The 24,167-nt window shown below is 37.4% G+C and overlaps 1 protein-coding gene across 1 annotated transcript in view; it reads right to left on the bottom strand.

Moving 5' to 3' along the window:
• Window positions 1-24,167, bottom strand: part of MIA3 (MIA SH3 domain ER export factor 3) — a 69,790-nt gene that overhangs the window by 14,076 nt on the left and 31,547 nt on the right. The window contains exons 7-18 of the mRNA XM_042780419.1: window positions 23,190-23,321; window positions 19,554-19,575; window positions 16,056-16,144; window positions 15,732-15,809; window positions 15,537-15,647; window positions 13,271-13,342; window positions 12,984-13,088; window positions 11,984-12,106; window positions 11,788-11,899; window positions 10,054-10,109; window positions 9,875-9,965; window positions 9,565-9,703 (exon numbers count right to left, since the gene is read on the bottom strand). Of these exons, the coding sequence (XP_042636353.1) occupies window positions 9,565-9,703; window positions 9,875-9,965; window positions 10,054-10,109; window positions 11,788-11,899; window positions 11,984-12,106; window positions 12,984-13,088; window positions 13,271-13,342; window positions 15,537-15,647; window positions 15,732-15,809; window positions 16,056-16,144; window positions 19,554-19,575; window positions 23,190-23,321 (1,130 nt within the window). The remainder of the gene's footprint in view (window positions 1-9,564; window positions 9,704-9,874; window positions 9,966-10,053; window positions 10,110-11,787; window positions 11,900-11,983; window positions 12,107-12,983; window positions 13,089-13,270; window positions 13,343-15,536; window positions 15,648-15,731; window positions 15,810-16,055; window positions 16,145-19,553; window positions 19,576-23,189; window positions 23,322-24,167) is intronic.

Genomic DNA, 24,167 nt, shown 5'->3' with positions numbered 1-24,167 from the left:
ATCATTACGGAAGTAGGATTGCCCAACCTTCCTTCCGAGGAGTGGCTGGTGGGTTTGAACTGCCAGCCTTCTGGTTAGCAGTCAAGAGCCTTAGGCACTATGCTACCAGAGCTCCTAGGGGCAATCTAGGAGCCTTAATTTACAAATAGACTATCAAACAGAACCCAGAATGCGCAGGAGGTAGAAGAGACGCTAGATGACTGGGACCTTTTAAAAATTAAATTCTTATGCACATCAAAGGACTTTGTGAAAAGGGTAAAAAAAGAACCTACAGATTGGGAGAAAATATTTGCATATGACATATCTGATAAAGGACTTATCTCCAAAATCTATAGAAAACTCCAACATCTCAACACCAAAAAGACAAATAACCCAATTCACAAATGGGCAAAAGACTTGAACAGACACTTCTCCAAAGAAGATATACTGGCAGCCATCAAATACATGAGAAATCGCTCATGATCATTAGTCATTGTTGTTATTTGCCATCGAGTCAGCCCCGACTCATAGCGACCCCTCCTTGGGTTTCCAAGGCAGTATCCCTATGAAAGTAGGATTGCCCAACCTTCCTTCCGAGGAGTGGCTGGTGGGTTTGAACCGCTAGCCTTCTGGTTAGTAGTCAAGTGCCTCAGGCACTATGCTACCAGAGCTCCTCATTAGTCATTAGAGATATGCAAATAATAACAACAATAAGTTATCATCTCACCCCAGCAATAATAGCAAAGTTCAACAGGACAGAAAATAACAAATGCTGGTGAGGTTACGGAGAGATTGGAACTCTTGTGCACTGCTGGTGGGATTGTAGAATGGTACAACCATTGTGGCAAATGGTATGGTGTGTTCTTAAAAAACTGAAAATGGAAGTACCATTTGACCCAGCAATTCCATTACTAGGAATATATCCTAAAGAGGTGAGAGATAGCACACAAACAGACATATGTACATCTATGTTCATTGCAGCACAATTCACTATAGCAAAGAGATGGAAACAACCTAAATGCCCATCAACAGATGAGTGGATAACCAAATTATGGTACATGCACACAATAGAATATTATGCTACTTAAGGGTTTGCTTGGGAAAAGGAACTCAAAGGTTACTGGGATGGAGAGGGAAAGGGAGGGATTAATTTCAGGCTAGTTGGGTCCCACATGCTGACGTGGGAAAGGGGAGGAGAATATACGGAAAGGGTCTGTGACCACCATGATAACATTAGGAAATGGGAGGACACCAAATTGTGCACATAAGAGATAGACGACACACCAACCAATGTGTCCACAATACTGCATTACCATTAACACCAAACACCAGGCTACAGATAAACTCATAAGCACCTGAGAGGATCAGATGGAGGTCAGTGAACAGGAGTATACTCTAGACCAAGGATAGATTCAGCTGAGGCTAATCTTACACAGATACCAGTGATACAAAATACCTGCAGTCCTTACAGAAACAATAGAAGACAGACACAGAGTAATCCCTCAAAGACATCAAGACACTATGGGAAAGAGATCCAATAGTTCTACCATCTCAGGACCATGCTGTTGTTGTTGTTGTTATGTGCCGTCGAGTTGGACCCGATTCATACCAACCCCTCCTTGGGTTTCCGAGGCAGTATCACTACGGAAGTAGATTGCCCCATCTTCCTTCCGAGGAGTGGCTGGTGGGTTTGAATCACCAGCCTTCTGGTTAGCAGTCAAGTGCCTTAGGCACCATGCTACCAGAGCTTCCATCTCAGGACCATAGCGCTGGGGAACACCAGACTCAATTGGTGCAACAAAACATATAAAAAAAGCCTTGTTCCTCATCCTACAGTGGTCAGTAGTGAGTGGGGTCTTACAAGCTTTCAAGCGGCCATCTAAGATGCACCTAATGTTCTCCTATTGTCAGAAGCGAAGAAGAGTGCAAAAAAAACAAGTGCATTTGGAAGCCCTAGGATACGATGGCCCTTAAGACCAGAAGAACTAGATGGTGCCTGGCTACCAATGTCAATCACTCAAGAAAGGATCAAATCTGGAGATCCTGGATAGAGTGGGAGGAAAAATGTGGAACAAAATCCAAAAGCTCAATAATGACCAGAATTACTGGTCAGATGGAGTCTGATGAGACCCCCAATACTATGGCTCTGGAATACATTCTGCACCTGGAATAAAGCTTCCTCCCAGGGGCTGGCTCTCAGCCCAACAGTTAACAAGATGTACATGCAGACCACTCAGCCCAGGATGACACACCCACATACTCTATGGTAATACATCCCTTGGAGCAATAGACCACGAGGCACCAGAGGGGCAACATTCAAATTGAGGAAATGCAGGACAAACAGGAGTGCATAAATATGAGGGGCACAGGGGGAAGGTTACTAGGCAGGGAGGGGAGGAGACTGGGTTAGGGTTGGGCATGGTAAATGAGGAGTGAAACTAAATGTACATGTAACATTGAATATGAAACAAGCTCTTAAAATAAAAAAAAAAAAAAATACAGATTTGAAGAAAAATCAGACAGAATCTTGCTTCTAATAGTGGATGAGTTAGTCTGAGAAACATGGAGAACACATAGAACAGCTAAACAAAATTTCAAAAACGTGTTTGAAGTTATGAGAGAACAAACTTCATGCAGTGAAGACAGATTAAGTCAAGATCCAGTAGAAAAAGGAATCCCAGAATTATAGGTAGGCCTGGCCTCTGGAGCCATTTTTTCCCCAAGGTTCATCCAGGAATTCCAAAAGACAATACAGAGCTCTTAAGAAGCTGGGCAGGGCTTTCAACAGATTCATGGGTTCAGAGAAAAAAAAAGTAGAGTCAAGGTCCACTAATGAGGGTGAACCCTAGTAAAAGCTATGGGTTTTGGGCTGGGACTAGAAAGAATTGCACAAATAGGTACCAAATAGGCTAGACCAAAACCAAAACTAAACTCACTGCCATTGAGTTGATTACAACTTACGGCAACCCTATAGAATAGAACAGAACTGCCCCCATAGGGTTTCCAACAGTGTAAATCTTTATGGAAGCAGACTGCCTCATCTTTTTTTATGTGGAGGGGTTGTTGTTGTTGTTGTTGTGTGCCGTGGAGTCAGCCCTGACTCATAGCGACCCCTCCTTGGGTTTCCGAGGCAGTATCACTACGGAAGTAGGATTGCCCAACCTTCCTTCCGAGGAGTGCTGGTGGGTTTGAACTGCCAGCCTTCTGGTTAGCAGTCAAGTGCCTTAGCCACTATGCTATGTGGAGGGGTTGGTAGGTTCAAACCAAAGACTTTTTGTTAGCAGCCCAATGTTTTAGCCACAGGGCCACTGCAGCTCTGATAGGCAAGGCAGTGTCTTTTAAAAGGACTGTGCCATTTTTTAATATCCTTAATTGCTGACTTCATTAAAGTGATAGCAACCTGCTACAAGTAAACTCAAATCTTTTCTGAAGAAAGGTAACATCATCCTGTTGTCAGGTGCCATCGGGTTGGCTCCAACTCATAGCGACCCTAATATATAACAGAACAAAACAGTGCCCAGTCCTGTGCCAGCCTCACAATCCTTGCTATACCCAAGCCCAATGTTGCAGCTACTGTGTTGAAGGCCTTCCTCTTTTTTGCTGACCTTCCCCCTTACCAAGCATGATATCCTTCTCCAAGGAATGGTCCCTTCTGACAACATGACCAAAATAAGTGAGATGAAGTCTGGCCAATTCTCACTTTCAAGGAGCATTCTGGCTGCACTTCTTCCAGGACAGATCTGTTAGTTCTTTTGGCAGTACACGGTACTTTCAGTATTCTTCGCCAATACCACAACTCAAAAGCATCAACCCTTCTTTGGTCTTCCTTGTTCATTGTCCAGCTCTCACATGCATATGAGGCGACTGAAAATACCATGGCTTGGGTTAGGTGCACCTTAAGTCTTCAAAGAGACATCTTTGCTCTTCAGCACTTGAAAGAGGTGTTTTATAGCAGATTTGTCCAGTGCAATTTGTCATCTTATGTCCTGACTACTGCTTCCATTGGTGCTGACTGTAACCAGGTAATATGAAATCTTTGACAATTTCAATCTTTTCTCCATTTACTGTGATGCTGCTTACTGGTCCAATTGTGAGGATTTTCATTTTCTTTACATCGAGATTCAATCCATACTGCAGACTATAGACTTTAATCTTCATCAGTAAGTGCTTCAAGTCATCCTCACTTTCAGCAAGCAAAGTTGTTATCTGCGTATTGCAGGTTGTTAATGACTTCCTCCAATCCTGGTGCCCTGCTCTTCTTCATATAGTCCAGCTTCTCAGATTATTTGTTCAGCATACAGATTGAATAAGTATGGTGAAAGGATACAACTCTGACACACTCCCTTCCTGATTTTAAACCATGAAGTATCCCCTTGTTCTGTGTAAATGACAGCTTCCTGGTCTACGTACAGGTTCCTCATGAGTACAAATCAAGTGTTGTGGAAAGCTCATTCTTTGCAATGTCATCTATAATTTGTTATGATCTACACAATTGAATGCTTTTACATTATCAATACAACACAAGTAAACATCTTTCAGGTATTCTTTGCTTTCAGCCAAGATCTGACATCAGCATTCCACATCCTCCTCTGAATCCAGCTTGCATTTCTGGAATTTCTGTCAGTATACTGCTACAACCGTTTTTGAATTATCTTCAGTAAGATTTTACTTGCATGCAATATTAGTGATATGTTCGATCATTTCTACATTCTGTGGGATCACCTTTCCTTGGAATGGGTACAAATATGTTTCTTTTCCAGTCAGCTGGCCAGCTAGCTGTCTTCCAAATTTCTTGGCATAGACAAATTAGTGCCTCCAGCGTGGCATCCACTGAAACATCTCAATGGATATCTCGTCAATTCTTGGAGCTTTGTTCTTTGCCAATACCTTCAGTGTAGCTTCAACTTTTGCCTTCAATACCATTGGTCCTTGATCATATGCCACCTCCTGAAATGGATGAACAATGACCAATTCATTTTGTACAGTGATTTTGTGTATTCCTTCCATCTTCTTTTGATGTTTCCTGCATCATTTAGTATTTTTCCCATAGAATCTTTCAGTACTGCAACTCGAGCCTTCAATTTTTTCTTCATTTCTTTCAGCTTGAGAAATGCTGAGCGTGTTCTTCCCTTTTGGCTTTTTAACTCCAGGTCTTTGTTTGTTTCATTATAATAACTGATTTTGTCTTCTCAAGCTGCTCTTTGAAATCTTCTGTTCAGCTCTTTTATCTTGTCATTTCTTCCATTTGCTTTAGCTACTCTCCATTCAAGGGCAAGTTTCAGAGTCTCTTCTGACATCTGTTTTGGTCTTTTCTTCCTTTCCTGTCTTTTTAATGACCTTCTGCTTCCTTCAAGGATGATGCACTTCATGTCATCCCACAATTCCTCTGCTTTTCAGTCACTGGTGTTCAATGCATCAAATCTATTCTTTAGATGGTCTCTAAATTCAGAAGGGATATAAGCAAGGTCATATTTTGGCTCTCATGGACTTGTTTTAATTGTCTGCAGCTTTCACTTGAATTTGCATATGAGCACTTGATGGTCTTTTCCACAGTCAGCTCTTGGGCTTGTTTTGGCTGAAGATACTGAGCTTGTCCATCGCCTCTTTCCACAGATACGTTGTTGTGTTTTATGTGCTGTCGAGTAGGACGCAACTCATAGCGACCCCTCCTTGGGTTTCCAAGGCAGTATCACTACGGAAGCAGATTGCCCCATCTTCCTTCCGAGGAGTGGTTGGTGGGTTTGAACTGCCAGCCTTCTGGGTTAGCAGTCAAGTGCCTTAGGCACTATGCTACCACAGATATAGTCAATCTGATTCCTGTGTACTGAAGTCCAAATGTACAGCCACTGTTTATGTTGTTGAAAAAAGGTATTTGCAATGAATAAGCCGTTGGTCTTGCAAAATTCTATCATGCAATCTCCAGCATTATTTCTATCACCAAAGCCATATTTCCCAACTACCAGTGATTCTTCTTTGTTTCCAACTTTTGCATTCCAATCACCAGTGATAATCAATACATCTCGACTGAATGTTTGGTTAAATATACTAAATGGAATACTACGCAAACCTGAAATATCCTCAACAGTTATCATACGTAACACTCACCACTCAGTCTAAACTGACCAGGCAGTCCATGAAAAGAGGACATGGTGATCAAAATGCGAAAAGACAAAAGAAATGGGCTCATAAGGGATGAACATCATAGAATTACTACACAGACTTTAAAACAACTGTGCCTTATATATTCAAGGATGTCAAAGTCAAGATTACGAATTTCAGCAAAGGATTAGAAATTATGAAACTGAAACACACGGTAACTGAAACATTTAATAACCAAATTAAGAAATTTAATGAATGATTTTACCAGCACATTTGACAACTTAAGAAATACACTGAGAGACAGGTCAGAAAAAACATCCAGAATGATACAAATTCACCTAGGAATGTAGAAGATGTAGGAGAAATAGTAAAAAGGTTTAACATGTTTAACTGGAATCTCAGGAGATGAGAGAACAAGGCAGAATCACTGTATGAGAGCATTAACTAAAAAAATTCAAAAGGTGGTGATGATCCCAAGAAGCACAGATATAAAGAGAAAGAAAGAGACAAAGGAAAAAAACAACACCAAAACTTACACCTAGGTATCTCTCAATAAAACTGAAAGTCAAAAAGATGTATGAATTAAGGTAGCAAGGGTAGGGGTGAGATATTTAAAAAAAGGAAAATAAAAATGACACTGGATTCTTCAAAGAGACTTTAAAACCAGAAGATAGCTCGTTATCTTTAAAATGTTGAAATTAAACAACTGCCAAATTTTTATAACCAGCAGGAAGAATCTTTAAAAAGAGAGTCAAAATAGAGACATTTTCATACAAAGATACACTGATCCGTATGTATCACTAAGGAACAGAATGCACACTCTTCTTCAAGTAAATGAAATGGTCCCAAATGGAATACTGAAAAAATTACAAAAAAAGTAAAGCAATCTATAACCCCCAAACTTAAAGGAGAAAGCAGAATAACTAAAAATATCCAAACAATCCAAAAATTAGAAAGAAGAGAAAAAGGAACATGGAACAGGGCATCAAACAGAAAGCAAATACCAATATGCAGACTTCAACCCAATGATATATTTAGGAGTTTCATTTAAAAAAAAAAAAAAAAATGAGTAAATGTCTATTGTTATTTACCTATTTGTGCCAAAACTCACTCCAGAATAGATTTTAAGGTAGGCAGAAGACTGAAGAATGTAGGGGTATTTTTAACCACAGAAAAATAGCATACATAAAGATAAAGAGACTTAGCGTGAAGAGACTTTATGAGTGTGACTGCAGCTCAGGAAGCATCAGAGTGAGTGGCAGGCAATGCACCTGGAAGGGCAGCCCGAGACCAGTTGAGAGGAAGTACCAGGCATGTGCTTGCTAAGGAGCCTGGAATTGATCCTGAAGAACATGGAGCACCCTTGGTAGACTGTAAACACCTAATGACACGGACATAATTTTAGAAACTTCATTCTAGCAGATGTAGAGAAAATTAATCAGAATTCAGAAGAAGTAGTTTAAGGAAGGGAAACTGGAGATAAGGTGATTAATTGGGGACTAGCAGACAAGACCATCTTATCTCCAATTTCCCCTTCTTAAACTTCTTCTGAACTCTGATTAATTTTCTCTACATCTGTTAGCATCTACTGCTAACCAGAAGGCTGGTGATCCAAACCCACCAGCCACTCCTCGGAAGGAAGGTTGGGCTATCTACTTCTGTAGTGATACCAACTTGGAAACCCAAGGAGGGGTCACTAAAAGTCAGATCCAACTTGACAGCAGTGAGTTTTTGAGCAGAAAAGATATGCATGGGCCTGAACTAATACAGTGGCTTTGGGGATGGAGAGTAGAGCAATAACCACACAAGATGACTGAGTGGATATTGGAGGGGTTGAATAAAATAATGCTACACTGTACCATGGAGAAAAGCAATTGCCATTTAGGTAATTCAGATTACCAGTGAGGGCAGAAAAGTGCTCTTTAAAACACAGTGATACGCAATGGAATACTATGCAACACTAAAGAACAACATAGAATCTGCAAAGCACCTCATAATGTGTATGAATTTGGAGGACATTATGCTGAGTGAAATAAGTCAATTACAGAAGGACAAATACTGTATTAGTTCCTTATTGTAAAAAGTCAAGGAAAGGTTGATATATGGAAGGAAAACTTTGTTGGTTACCAGAGGTGGAAGGGGAGGGGAGAAAACACTGTAAAATTAACCACCACAGTGACACCACGAGAAATGTTTCTCTCAAGTAGGCCTGGCAATTGACTGACCTGAACAAAATATGGAAACCCTAACCTGACTGCTTAGTAAGCACAAAACTAGAGAAAAATTTAGGAACTCTGGTAGCATAGTGGCTAAAGCACTTGACTGCTAACCAGAAGGCTGGCGGTTCAAACCCACCAGCCACTCCTCGGAAGGAAGGCTGGGCAATCCTACTTCCGTAGTGATACTGCCTCGGAAACCCAAGGAGGGGTCGCTATGAGTTGGGGCCGACTCGACAGCACATAACAACAACAACAACAACAGAGAAAAATTTAGTGGCATTGGTTTTCATGTTTAATGGCATAATGCAGTAGCAGCCTAACTACTTAAAGGTTAAACTGCATTTGTTTTTGGCAAGAGAGACTTTCTCAAAGACTGCCATATCCACCAAAGAATAAAATAAAGTATCAAAACAAACACTGGCAACCTGTTTTCAGAGAATTTAGATATTATTGTGGAGAAAACACTTAAAATGAACTGCAATTCTATCTTTCAAAACATACTGAACCAACTGTGAGATATTTCAGAACATTAATAAAAGTATTTCTATACTCAGAACTCACAACATTCTTGCAACTAACTCTATTATGTTTAGTTTGACTATTCACTATGTTAATAAGTCCAAAACTTAAGAAACCTTCAGTAACTAAAGACTCCTTCAGAAGTTTTTATTCCACTAAAACACATCATACAAAGCTCTCAGGATTTTTCACAGCCATATTAAGAGCCACTTAATACATCAGAGAAGACAAATAAAAGTAACTAATCACAAAGAAAGGAAGTCAAATAAGTGATAAAGCCACAGAAAGGATGGTGGTTGTTGGGTGCGATCAAATCAGTTCTGACAAATGTGATAGTGTAGAAATGTGCTCAATAGGGTTTTCCTGGCTGTAATTAATGCTTCCACAGAGTGGCTGCATGGGTTCAAACTGCCAACCTTTTTGTCAGCAGCCAACCACTTAAGCACTGTGGTTCCAGAGCTCCTTACAGATAGGCTAAGAAGTATTTCCACAAGATTAACTGTTAAAACTTGTAATCCACTCCCCGCCATGAGGTAATTTATAGGCAAGAACTTCCGACAACTAGTTAGAATGGAAAGAAAAACACAAGTTACAGAAAATGAGGTAGAAAAGAAAAAAGACAAATCTGCACTAATTGTAAATGGAAAAACATTGTAAACAATCTCTTTTTAAAAAGATAAAATATTGTATGCAGTACACACATTGTCATATAACATTATTTTTAACAATAACAAAATGAAGATCTTACTTTTGTAGAGCCATCTCCTTCTGCTGATAAAGCTCATTGAGAATTTCTACTTTCTGCTGCAGGGTTTTACATTCATCTTCCAGTGCAGTTCTGGTTAACTGTAATGAACTGCAGTCCTCTTGTAACTTCTTTTTTTGCTCTGTAAAGGGTAAAACATTTAAGCTGTATGTGTGTTCACATGGACTTGAGAACCTGGTGGAGGTGGTGGTGTGAGAGGGGTGAGAAATATGAAAGCACGAAGCTATCCTTTATCTTTCCAATGCAAAATAATTTCCAACATGTGACAATTTCTTTTCAAGAAGCAACTTACCTTCCAAGTCACATTTAGTGGACATTGAGGCTCTTAGCTTAAGTTGCAAAAGTTTCAGATCCTCTTCAACTACTGATATTGCAGTTTGTGTCTAAAAATTACAAAAGAGAGAAGTAGTCTTAAAAGTGGGTAATGGTAAGAACTCAGAGTCTTATGGTACTCTGTAAAAAGGGTTATACCCGAGAGACATCCATCATCTGTTTAATTTGATTTTTCATCTTCTCGATCTTGTCACCTAAAAAACAAAAGATTTTAATTAGCTTTTCCTTCCTTTTAAACTCTGTATTGTCTTGCTTTCCAAAATACTAAACAATTATCTCATCATGTTTAAACTTTCAAAGAAAACCAAATTAATCAGCAAGACTAATTAGGCTAATGGACTTTAAAGAGAATTGCTAATTTAGATGCAAAAAGTGAATTCCCAGTTTGTACAATAAAAATGTTACCCCTGCTGTTCTTGAACAAGAAAAGATACATGAGATAAAACTCCTTCTTCTTTCCCAAATCTGCCTCCATCTGGGCAAATATCTTATTCAGAAAGATGTACTCCTGAATCTGCTACCAAGTGTTGTTCAAAACACTCATTCTGCAAATGATATCCGAGTTGGGAAATGGTGTCTAGAAGCAGTTGCTTCATCAATGAACACTGCTAACCTTCAGCCTCTATTCTCATTGACTTAGTCATTTTATAGCTTCCACTACCCACCTTTACCACTCTTATAACTGGTTAAGAGCTAGAACTAATGACCATTAAAATCAAATGTTATCCATGGGACAAATAGCCCACATAAACCACAACCTCTACTAACTGAGACCAGAAGAACTAGATGGTGCTCAGCTACCACTACCAGCTGTTCTGGTCAGGGACACAATAAAAGGTCCCAGACAGAATGGGAGAAAAATGCAGAACAAACCTTAAACTCCTAAAAAAAAGGCCAGACCTACTGAACTGATAAGAGACTAGAGGAACCCAAGACTATCAACCTAAGCTACTTCTGCAGCTATTTTTACTGAAGCTATTTCTACAGGTTACCTTTCAGCCAAATAATGAACCAACTTACAAAATAAACAATATTTCTCATGAGTAATGTTCTCTCTTAAATAATTGAGACCAAACCATCAATATTTACCCAAAAGCAAAGATGAGATGGAAAGGAGGGGAAGGGAAGTTAGTTCAATGGCAACAGAACAAACAGAATGGAAATAATGAGAATGCTGCACACTATGAAAACTGTAAGCAATGGCACAGAACAATTCGTATAAAAATTCTTAAAGGGGCACCTAATCTTCTGTGTAAACTTTCAACTAAAACATAATAAAATATTTTTAAAAAAGAAAATCAAATGTCATCTCAATGAACTTAAGAAACAAGTTTCTCTTCCTCAAACCTGTTGCCGTAGAGTTGATTTCTACTTATAGCAACCCATGGGGACAGAGTAGTATTGCCCCATAGTATTTCCAAAGCTATAGTTAATCTTTACAAAAACAGACTGCCACATCTTTCTCCCATGGAAGAGTTGGTGAGTTGGAACCGCTGACCTTTCAGTTAGCAGCCAAGCACTTAACTACTGTGCAATCAAAGCACCTTTGTTTCTCCTCCAACTGTACCCTAATTCTACAGTGTTCACTACTTTGACATGTAAGACATGACTAATGCTGCTCCAATTTTAGCACCCATATGTAATTCTCAACAGGATGGAATAAAGAAGTCACTGTTCTTTGCATGCTCATTGCTAAACACACCCCAGCAACCCACCTCTACCCAATGCACATAAATGTGTGTGCATGTGTATCCAGGGATATGCCTCAACAATTCTAACATGGAAAGGGAATTCAGGCAGCTGAAAAGTAGCATCAGTGACTTAAAGACTGAAAGATAAAAGTGAATCCATCTTTCCTGAGATTGATTTTACCTCCCATTTCCATGTTTGCTAATTCATCAAGCTCACTTCTTCCTTTATTTTTATCCTCAGTTTCAGATTCACAATCTAACCAATTCAACTGTGTAATGCAATTAGTCAAAGCCTAGAAAAGAAGGAAAAATGTATCAAAAAGAGTCTGTCAATTTTAATTAAGTAATTTAAAACTGTATTCATGAGATGAACTTACATTGATAATATCATCTTTTTGAGTAAGACATATTTCCAAGTCTTTCTGAGACTGCTGAGATGATTTGATTTGTTCCCTGAGCTCAGCATGTGATTTATTCCAGTCTTTGATTTCCTGCTGCAACTGAAGTTAAAACACACAGATTATCAAAAGTTAGGGCTATGGCATAGGGGACCATCAGGACTACGTGAATGTGGCAGGGATGTAGGGAGCCATACCCTCCCTAGCCTGTTGCTATGGGCTAAGGACTTAGCTAAAGAGAGTGGCCCCAGACCTCAGAGATGCAGTGAGAACATGAGAGCTTTCAAGGACACTGATCCAGTTTATCGCATCCTTCCAAAAAACCCTTTTGCAGCCAATTCAAATATTCAGTTCTAGTATGAACAGAGAGGCACATCTCACTCTCTCCCAAGCTGAGAACTGCAGATATATAACCTTTTCTTGGTCAGTGAAGCAATAACTGTCCCCTATGTAAAATGCAAACACAAACTGCCATGGAGTCAGATCTGACTTGTAGCGACCCCTCCTTAGGTTTCCAAGGTGGCATCACTACGGAAGTAGATCGCCCAACCTTCCTTCCAGGGCATGGCTGGTGGGTTTGAACCGCCAGCCTCTGGTTAGTAGTCAAATGCCTTAGGCACTACACCACCAGAGCTCCTGACTGTCCCCTAAGAGTGATAAAATACTTAAGTTTTTGGTCTAAAAGTCTATCCATCACCCCTATAAGGCTACTTGAGTTAATACTCGGTTGATGTTTGACAGTCCACACTTACATAGTCACTTACATGACAAAGACTGAACACTAATAGCTATTAGAAATTGTGAATGGCAAGAAACCCAGAAGAGATAGGATAGTCATAGTTTAACCTTTACGTTATCTAAGAACCAAATCCTACATTCGTATTTCATTACTTTAAAAAAGGATCTCAGAAAAGATATTCAAGAGGTAATAATACACATTTTTCTAGTTTACATAATCTATGACATTAACTTTTTTTACCTGTTCCTCCTTCTTTTTAAGCTTAGCATTTTCTTCTTGAACTCGATGGCATTCAGACTTCACCTTTTCTTCACTAAGTTTAGCTTCATTAAGGGCAATTTGAACCTAATGCAAAATACTTCTATCAATGAATGAATCCCCAAGAAAAATTTAAAAGTTATACTTACTCAACCAGACATCAAGCAATTTTCATTTTTAAAAATATTCTAGCAATAATAAATGTTTACTCCTCAATAAAACTGACATCTAATAGTACTAAGATCCTTAAGAAATTGTAGGCACTTTACCTCTGAAAATTCTGAGGCATTCACTGAAATAACATCTTTTAACTTCTCTATAGATTTCTGGCTTTCCAGTATCTGCCATTAGAAACAGAACAGAAAACATCATTTATTAGGATTTCAATAGACATACTAGAACATATGCTAAAAATAAGAAAACATTAACAAAACAGATGCCAGAGTCATCATGTATATTTCCAGTAATAGCCAGTTATTCACCTTTTACATTAAGAGAAAAATTAAGAATGTAATGACACAAGGAGAGAAGAAAATAATTCATGGCTACAACCTTCCTGGTTACAAAATAATGTGGTAGATGACCAGACAAAAAGGTGAAAGCAAAAAAACAAACAGAAAAGCTTTCAAAGAAAACAGTTCACATTCATGGTTTTTCCTAAAGGTAGAGAAAAAAATTCCCAAGATCACTTTGAAAATTCTTCAGTCTGAATTAAAAAATGGTAGGATTTGAGGAAGAATAGACAAATCTCCCATAAAGAAGAATTCCAAATAATTTTATGACCATACTGCTTCCTCGAGGAGGTAGAAAATAACTCCTCACTATGTAAATGTGGACTGTGCACAGTAACCTCCTTCCAAATAGTCCAGTATTCAAAGAGAGAAAACAGAGTAACTTTATAATGGAGAAACCTGGAAAACACTACCTACGCTAGGTGATTGAGCTTAATTAGGCACAGAATATGAAGGAACCCTATGAACTCTCTTTGCAACTTCTACATAAAGAACTACATAGAATTCAAAAATGGCTGCAGCAGTATATTGACATGGGACTGCTAGAAATTCAAGCTGGATTCAGAAGAGGACATGGAATGAGGGATATTATTGCTGATATCAGACGGATCTTGGCTGAAAGCACAGGATACCAGAAAGATGTTTACCTATGTTTTCTTGACTATGCAAAGTCAAGAAAGATGTTTATGCAAAGATGTTTACCTATGTTTTCTTGACTATCCACTGTGTGGATCATAACAAATTATGGCTAATAGTGCAAAGAATGAGAATTCCAGAACACTTCATTGGGCTCATGAGGAACCTGTACATAGACTAAGAGGCAGTCCTTTGAACATGACAAGGGGATACTTCATGGTTTAAAATCAAGAAGGGTGTGCATCAGGGCTATATCCTTACACTATACTTATTCAATCTGTATGCTGAGCAAATAATCTGACAGGGTAACTATATGAAGAATGTGACATTAGGATTGGACCTGCGATATGCAGATGACACACCCTTGCTTGCTGAAAGACAAGATGACTTGAAGCATTTACTAATGAAGATCAAAGACTACAGTCTGCAGTATGGATTACAACTCAACATAAAGAAAACAAAAATCCTTACAAACAGACCAAGAAACAACATCACAATAAATGGAGAAAAGACTGAAGTTGTGAAGGATTTCATTTTATTTGGAACCATGCTCAATGACCACAGAAGCAGCAATCAAAAAATCAGATGTTATATCGCACTGGGCAAATGTGCTACAAAGGACCTCTAAAGAGCAAAGATGTCACTTTGAAGACTAAAGCGTGCCTGACCCAAAAGCCATGGTATTTTCAATAGCCTCATAAACTTGTGAAAGCTGGACAATGAATAAGGAAGACCAAAGAACTGATGTCTTTGAATTGTGTTGGCAAAGAATACTGAAAATACCATAGACTTGCCAGAATGCTCCTTAGAAGCGAGAATGGACAAATTTTGTCTCACCTACTTTTGTCATGTTGTCAGAAGGGATCAGTCCCTAGAGAAGGATATCATGCTTGGTAAAGCAGAGGGTCAGCAAAAAAGGGGAAGACCTTCAATGAGATGGACTGACACAGTAGCTGCCATGATGGGCTCAAGCATAACAAGGATCATGAGGATGGTGCAGTACTGGGCAATGTTTCATTCTGTTGTATACAGGGTCGCTATTTGTCAGAGCCAACTCAAAGGCACCTAACAACAACAATATGCAGAAGAAAAACTGAAGAGTAGGACTCTTTAAGCTGGGCTATAGTTTCTTGGTTGTTTTACATACTTCCAACAGCAAAGTCAAGCAACGTTAAAATTACCCATGACTGTGGGAAAAAAATACTTTCTACACCAATAAAAATAAGATAGTACTTTTAATTCCACAAAAATGGGTGAAAGTAGGTTCAACTTCCTTGACTCCCACTATTACTTTAGTTAATAGCATGGGAAAATGTAGAGTTCAACTCATCCAACGTGCAAAATATTTCAAAAGTCAAATTACAGTATCATTTAGCAAAACTCTTACAAAGCCTCGATTCTTGACATTCTGTTCTCTCTCAGATTCTAACATAACACGCAGGTTTTTAGCTTTCTCATTCAGAACTTCATTAGTTTCTTCAAGTTCCTTGATTTTATCCTACAAGTGAAGATATTAAGATTAATAATAATTACTCTTACTTTTAGTTTTGTTTTAAGAATGTAATCCTGAAAAAAGTTTTACCTTAAATTTAATTGCTTTTTCAGAGAGAAGCATATTTTTTTCCTTAGTTTCTTGAACACATTTATTTGATTCCTTGATCTAAAAAAATATAAAAAAGCATTTAGAATTCAGAAATAGAAATTACAGTGCTATCAAAACTTGTCATCAAGTGTGACCCCTTACAAAAGAAAGCAGTACTGTATAACAACTGCTTCAGATTCCAATAGTTCATAGAAATAATGATGTAAGAAAATATAATTTAAAAATACCATAATAATCTAAGTATAAGGCAGATGAAATAATTCAAGTTGGAACTATAAGGCAAAAAAACTGAAAGAATTATACCTTCTGTTCATAATTTGACAATTTTTCTAGAAGTTCTGCATTTTGTTTTGTGAAATTCTTCACCTTCTCAGCAATTTGTTGTTCAGAAACTAAAAGGGGGGAAAAACCCACAAGAGATTACGATCATTAAATAAAACTGAAGTGCCCAGCGTATTAGCAGCAAAGGCAAGTTACCTGGCATTAGGAGGGTAAAGAACTTCTTAGGACAACTATTATACGTTTAAAAAGCAACCTGTGGTTCATGGCAATAAAAGTACAAAAATATAAAGATTTAAGAAAAGTATAATAGGAATCCTTGTTCCAATGAGATTCCAATTTAAATTTCCTTTCAAAGATGAGAAAATAAAAATGTTATAGCTCAATATACCTCTCTTCGACTAAGTACTTTTCTTCTCAGAAAATAGACTCGCTTCAAATATATGTCATTTGCAAAGGGGAAACCGAAACTACAAGCAAACTGACTTATATTTCTAGTCCTCAAATTATCTACTTAAATATTTAATGTCTTAATTAAACCATTAGCTTAGGAACATTGTTCACAGGTAATAAATGTGCATTACAGCAACATCAGCTTAAAAAAAAAAAAAAAAAAACCACCAAACTCACTGCTGTTGAGTCGGGTCCAACTCACAGCAACTCCTCCTTGAGTGTCCAAGGCAGTATCACTATGGAAGTAGATTGGCCAGTCTTCCTTCCAAGGAGTGGCTGGTGGGTTTAAACCACCAACCTTCTGGTAGCAGTCAAATGAATTAGGCATTATGCCACCAGAGCTCCTAACATGTTATTTTTCTCTATCAAAATGTAACATTTTCAATACTAAGCAAGTATCAAGGTATCTACAAGGAGTAGGCCCTAAACAAATTTTTGTGAAAAGTGAGCTTTCACAAATCTCTTTAATTAGTACATATTTTAATTACAATAACTTTGATTCTCAAAATACCAATGACTCAAGAGAAGATCTTACACCAAAAGCTATCAGCCTTAAGGGCTGAGCAATGTAGACAACAATCAGTCTAGCAAATACTCTCCCTGCTTTTTCTACTACCACAGCAGTTGTTGTCTGCACAATGAATTTATCGAGGTTAAATTAGCTTAATGAGGTGCCACTGGGCCAATTCCGACTTGTGATCAATGCTTTGGTAGTTTAATATTCAGCATTTATTATTACTATTCATACGACTTACCCATTTTCCTCTAAGATCTGAAAAACAACATGCACCAACCTATGTGCTGCTGTTCAGCTAGGTCTATCTCCTCTACCACTTCTCTTCCCACTTCTTCCAAATCCACCTCTTCTGCCTTGCTCTTCATCTAGATTTAAATCCAGTATTTCTTACTGTGCCTTACTGGACATTTCCACAGGGATTTTATTTCAAACTCCAAATCAAACTTTTTTCCATGCTCTGATTTTTATCATCCATGCCCCTTAACAACGCACTCTTCTTCCTTCTCCTACTTAGTCACTTACTCGCTCATCTCCTTGTCTTTTAATTACCAGTCATTTCATCCTTATCACATAGGCCTGAGAACTTTTCAGAATTCACTTTACGTTTATCCCCAATTCTTACTCTTCTCTAAGTTCCAGTAATTATTCTCAATACATTGAGATAACTGAAATCACTCTTAAAAAACCTCACTCCTCCAGGTTCTCCTGTATTTCAAGCTACATCCTTCTAAAATGCAATTTAATTGTCCTACTCATAGGCCAACAATGTCTTTCTTTTCTTGGGGTGGGGCTGGTCCCTATTGCCTTTCATGTATGATTTCCTTCCTTTTCTTAATAAACTCTTTTTCTTATTTTGGTGAAGTAACTTATTTTTAAAACATTTTGCCACATTTGCTTTAGCTCAAATATACAAGCACACTTTCTTTTTTCTTTCTTCTCATCTTTTTTCTTTTTGAATTTTATTATTGTGGTTTGGGTGGAAGTTTACAGAGGAAATTCATTTTCCACACAATAGTTCATACACGTTTTGTTTCATGACACTGACTGCAATCTCTATAATGTAACAGCTTTCTTCCCACTTCCTCCCTGGTTACCTTTTCCCTGTGTCTTTCTTTCCTATGCATTCCTGCCCTCTGAGTTATCTCCCTGTGCAAATACTATGCCCATCCCTTCTGATCTCCCATAGTTGCTTGTTCTAAGGAGTGTACCTACCTGGTATAAATGTTCACCTTATATGTCTATTGTTTGGCTGGAAGCCTCAGTGGAGAGTGTAGCTCCAGGCCCAAACAGTGATTAGGGGCCATACTCTCGGGAGTTTCACCAGTCTCTATCATATCAGTAAGCCTGGTCTTTTTATGATTCTGAGTTTCAACAATGTCCTTCTACTCTCCAACACATTCAATTTCAAGAGAATTAGTATGATTATATCAGAAAAGGAAGAGTTTTGGAATTATATACACCTGAGGTTTTTTTTTTTTTCCCTCCTAATCTAGACAATTGTTCCTACCCATCTTACATGCAACTACCACACATAAAAGTACTGATCTTATAGGTAGATAACATCTGTACAGCACCTAGACCAGTGCCCAGAATTTGAAACTCCTCTACTTGGATCCTATCATTTAACCTCAATTTCTAAACTTACCTTCTATTTTACCCAATGTACTACTCTCAGGTCAAGCTTCTCATTATCTCCAATGTTACTATCACTATAATAAAAACCAGTTTGGGGAGATCTATTACATGGCAAGCAGCCAACCAAGCCCATTACAGACAATCTCATTTAATCATCACATTCCATGAAGTATAAATAGCACTTATCATCCCCATTTTGCATCCTGATTATTTCTACTCATTTACTACTAGAATTAACAGCACTTCCCTCTTAAATCTTCATAACATTTTATTTAAACTTCTATTAAGAGACATAGAACTCCTGGGTAGTGCAAACAGTTAACACACTTGGCTGCTAACCAAAAGGTTGGATGTTTCACTCTACTCACAAGCACTTCAGAAGAATCCAAATGATCAACCATTGAGAATTTTATGGAACACAGACAGTTCTACTTTGACACACATGGAGTCACTAGGAGATGGATTCAACTTATTGGCAATTTTTTTTTAAGAGATACATATATTGCCTTGTAATATCTGTAGCATCTACTAGGTTATAAGCATCTTGATAGGCAGAGTGTTTTCTTAGTCTTCACATATTTCCAGAACCAAGCTTGACAGACCCCCTTCATCAAATTTTAAACTCATATAATGAATTGCCTCCTAAACCATTCTACCCAAATATCCCAAAGGTCCCTCAAAGTTAATCTGCCCAAAATTAAACTATCATCTTTCTACTCCCACAATTTGTTCTCCTATCTCAGCTGGTAGCACCACCATCTACTCTGTCATCCAAGCTAGCTAGAATAGTAAAATTTATAGGAGTTAATAAGGCGATCAGACATCAGAAGTTAATATATGCACTTCTAGCTTAAATAAAATTCCTATCAAACACCAAGAGAAAGAATAATACAAATAAAGCAAACTTAAAATTTTACCTTGATATATTCTACTCTTTACCTAGAAGAAAAAGAAGTAAAATTAAATTTGATGTCAAAACATTTCATCAATAAAATACTATAGTTCCTAATTTAAGTCAAAATCATAACCAAATGAAAATTTATAGCAGTTTGGTTCACCATAATAAATCCACAGGACTCAAAAAGAAAAACATTCAAAAGCATTTCAAATTCAATTGGCAGTAATACTTCTTTAAATTCCTGAGAAAAACACCAAGGTAAATTACCTTATTTTGTAACTAAAGAGTTGTTTATAAGTATCTATTAAATGCATACTAATCTTGATAGACTGAGTACTTAATTTTAATAACAGAAATGGCTAACATTTCCATAATAAATATGCTGAATAACCTTTTAATTGAAATCACTTATTTGACAATCCCAAATAGTTAGAATAAGTTCTAGAAACAGTGATCAAAAAGTCCCTGAGGAAACAAAATTAAAGACATAATGTTTGTACTAAGTACAACTCTTCCACTCACCAGACAGCATCTTAGAAATCCTACTCAAAGGTAGCTAATGGCTGAATTTGGAAATAATTCTAACAAGTTAGACCATCTAATTTTCCCTGACCAGTAACACTAAAAATCAGTTATTAAATCTGAAAGAAAAGGGAAGACTGCTGGCAGAAAAAAACAATAAGAAGCACAAACAACAACAGAAAGGACAACTTCTTGAAAGGGCAAAGGCTTCTTCTACAGACTGAATCTCCTAAAGACATCACTGAATTACAGGATAATAAAATTTAAGCAGTATCCATTTAAAAAAGAAAAAACAAAAAGAGGTGTTACTAATTTCTGTAAGCCAAAATATATTTCCCCTTTCAAGCAGTGATCAGATGTTCAGACTAGCCTATAAGTCATCCACGATACGTCAATATTATTTCAGTATCTAAACCCCATTTATAGTGTTATAGGAAAATACATTCAGAAAGAAATTACTATTTTTCTAATGTCACAGCCTTGCTACTGAGAAGGCAAGCTTCCTTTGCCTTCTCACCCAAACCAACAAGCAGAAGAAAGGAGGAGCGATGAGAATGCAACTAGGGGTTGCAAAAGTCAAATACTGAGGTTAAGGACAAAGGTTGGGACATACAGCAGGCATAACCTTGTGAAAATCTTAACAGGTGTTAAGGTTTTTGAATGGCTAAAACAAGAGTGGGAAATATGATGTTTCCTGCTTTACTCCTTCCATTCACCATTTCTAGTCTCTGTCTTTTCTTCATCTGAACGAAAGTCCTATGAGGGCAGAAGACTGCTCATAGAAATCTAGGCAAAAGACTCTTCTTTTAAAAATTATTTTAAAATCAGTTGTTCAAGGAGAGAATACATATTAATAATGATATGTCTAATATACTTCTTGTTGTTGTTATGTGCCGTCGAGTCGGACACGACTCATAGCAACCCCTCCTTGGGTTTCTGAGGCAGTACCACTACGGAAGTAGATTGCCCAACCTTCCTTCTGAGGAGTGGCTGGTGGGTTTGAACCGCCAACCTTCTGGTTAACAGTCAAGTGCTTTAGGCACTATGCTACCAGAACTCCATCTAATACTTAGGAAATCAAAACATGAATATTCAATTTTAGAAAGATTTGTATCCAATGCTTTTGCCACTTGGTTAAGCTTCAACTAAAAGCTTTTCATCTGCAAAGTTAATTTACACAAAATAATTTGCTCCACAATCATGTTAGATAACTGACACATTAAGGTAGTCATCAATACACTACTGACCTATTATCTCCTGATTTATTTATTAAAGAGAATTTCAATTACAAATCCAAAGATTGGCTGAATGTGCTTGAGACCTGAAGATGGCCATTCTCAAGGTAAAAGATAACATTTTAATAAAAGCAAGCTTATTTTGCATGGAGTCAGAAATCTTAACACCATAAATATTAATTATGCCTTAGTGATGATTTCAATCTAACCAGAATATCAGGTCTGTAATGAATTAAACTGTGTCCCCCAAAAAAATACATGTTGTAAATCCTAACCCTCCCCATTTTTCTTAAGCATGCTATGCTGCACACTGCATGTGTGGGCATGTTACTAATGTGGGTTATTTTTTAAAAAAATATATAATTGTTTCAAAGTCTGTAAAATTGGAAAAAAATGAGTGAGTCTGAAAATAAAGACTCAGAATGACATGCTACTGGTACAATCACAAGTATGTACAGGTATGAATATATATACATACATATACATGTATGTACATATGTACATACATGTATATGTGTATATATACGTGTCTATATATGTATGTGTATACATATATACGTATATATATATATACACATATTTATTTATATACCTACACAAACTCACTGCCGTCAAGTCAGTTCTGACTCATAGCGACCCCTCCTTGGGTTTCTAAGGCGGTATCTCTTCGGAAGTAGATTGCCCAACCTTCCTTCTGAGGAGTGGCTAATGGGTTTGAATCGCCAGCCCTCTGGTTAGCAGTCAACTGCCTTAGGCACTACGCCTAAGCTCCCATATATATATATACAGAAGTATGAAAGATAAATTGCACAAGAAAAAGACTCAAAGCAACAAAAATTTTAATAATGTCTTCGGGTACTATATAATCTTCAAATGGATTTTATTTTTTTCTAAATAAAAATATTTTCTGAGTATAGTAGTACATGATCAAATCAGAAAATCTGGAAAACAAATATATATAAGAAAAATAAAAATAATCTTATCTTCTAAATATGTTTTTTTTTTTTTAAACAAATTTGTGGTAACTTCCTTGCAGCATTTTTTTCTATGTATATAAAATATAATATAGTTTATCTACACTTTAAAGTATTGATTTCTCCTTTTTTGTCACTTAACATTAAATCATGAGCATTTACTGTTCTCTAATGCCTTTAAAAACATAATTTTTAGAAAATACCTATTATTCCACCACACAGATAATTGAACAATTCCCTTACTATGGATCATTTAGGTTGCTGCCAAGTTATCACTGCAATAAATACTGTTCCAGTGAATGTCCTTGTAGATCTTTAATCCATGATCAGTGATTTCTTTAGGATTATTAGACATGATGTTATACTGTATAAAATGATATGAACGTTTTCAAAGCTTCTGATACATTATTAAACTGCTTTTCTAGGTGGCTATAAGAGTTCCTGATTCTACTAACTGTATATATGTGCCCACCTGACATTCATTTTTAAGTTTTCACATAATGGATTTATAAATTGAAGTTTTCCCAATTAGATTTCGATACACGCCATCTTATTTGCTGAAGTCTACCAACAAAGATTACATTAGGCCATTTTACAATGTTAGCCTGGATTATAACCATTAATTTCTGCTCATGCTAGGAAAGAAACAAAAGGGCCAGTAATTATGTAACATCCCTTGTACTTATAAATTAAAGTATGTTGTGTTGTTGTTATGTGCCGTCAAGTCGGCCCCGACTCATAGCGACCCCTCCTTGGGTTTCCGAGGCAGTGTCACTACGGAAGTAGGATTGCCCAACCTTCCTTCCGAGGAGTGGCTGGTGGGTTTGAACCGCCAGCCTTCTGGTTAGCAATCAAGTGCTTTAGCCACTATGCTACCAGAGCTCCTAATTAAAGTATACCTATTAATTAATTTATTCTACTCACAGCAAGGACAGTTCTCCAGAAGAAAATGGCAAATGAAGCAATACCCAAGAAGGCTGTGATAAGTACAGGTTTCCATGGCAATCCATAAAAATCAGGCCCAGGCTGAACACCATCAGGCAATGTAGCAACTAGCTGAAATAGAAATATTAGAAATAATGGGAAGTTGTAAAGATATTTACAATAAAGCAGTAACAAATAATCCATAAAAATTGGAAATTAACCTCAAAAATCTTCAACAGCTCTCAGTGCTTCAAGAACAGAAACTGGCAGTCTCATATTCCTTGTTTGACTTAAGAGTATTTTTAAACATTCTGAATCTGAATGTCTTTGAGCATACATATCCAGTTTGCAATAGGCCCTATCACATCCTATTGTCTAACACATGGCCAGAATTCTTCAAGCTCACACTTTTCTTTTGGATAAATTGCTTTTTGTTACTTAAAAAACCACACAAGACAAAAAAAATTGGCACTTATTATAGAAGTAATTAAACTTTATGGCTGCAAATAAAACCAAAATTCTGGTAATGAATAACACAAATAATGTGAGATGCCTCATAAGATTTTTAACATTAGTTCTATTCCACTTTTTAAATAAACAAAGACACACGCTAGGTTAAGTTCAGACAGTTCCTGAAGATAACTGGTCTAGATAGACTGCTAGGAATTTAACTGTCTTATATAAAACTCAAAAGCAGCTCTGGTGGTGGTATGGTTAAAGCACTGGGCCACTACCCAAAAGATCAGAGGTAACAACCCACCAGCCACTACATGGGAGAAATAGGAGGCAGTCGCTTCCATAAAGATTTACAACCTTGGAAACCCTATGGGGCATTTCTACTCTGTCCCACAGGGAGGCTATGAGTCGGACTCCACTCGATGGCAGTGGGTTTTGGTTTATAAGGGTTGCTACAAGTCAGAATAAAATCCCCGGCAGTCTTGGTTTTTGTTTTGCCAGGACTAATACTAGCCTGTAACA

This window comes from Orycteropus afer, unplaced genomic scaffold (genome assembly GCF_000298275.1).
Source record: "Orycteropus afer afer isolate SDZICR_OR568_19922 unplaced genomic scaffold, OryAfe1.0 scaffold00039, whole genome shotgun sequence".
NCBI lineage: Eukaryota > Metazoa > Chordata > Mammalia > Tubulidentata > Orycteropodidae > Orycteropus > Orycteropus afer.
The sequence above is the reverse complement of the archived record's forward strand: the minus strand, read 5'-3'. Positions and strand labels throughout refer to the sequence as shown.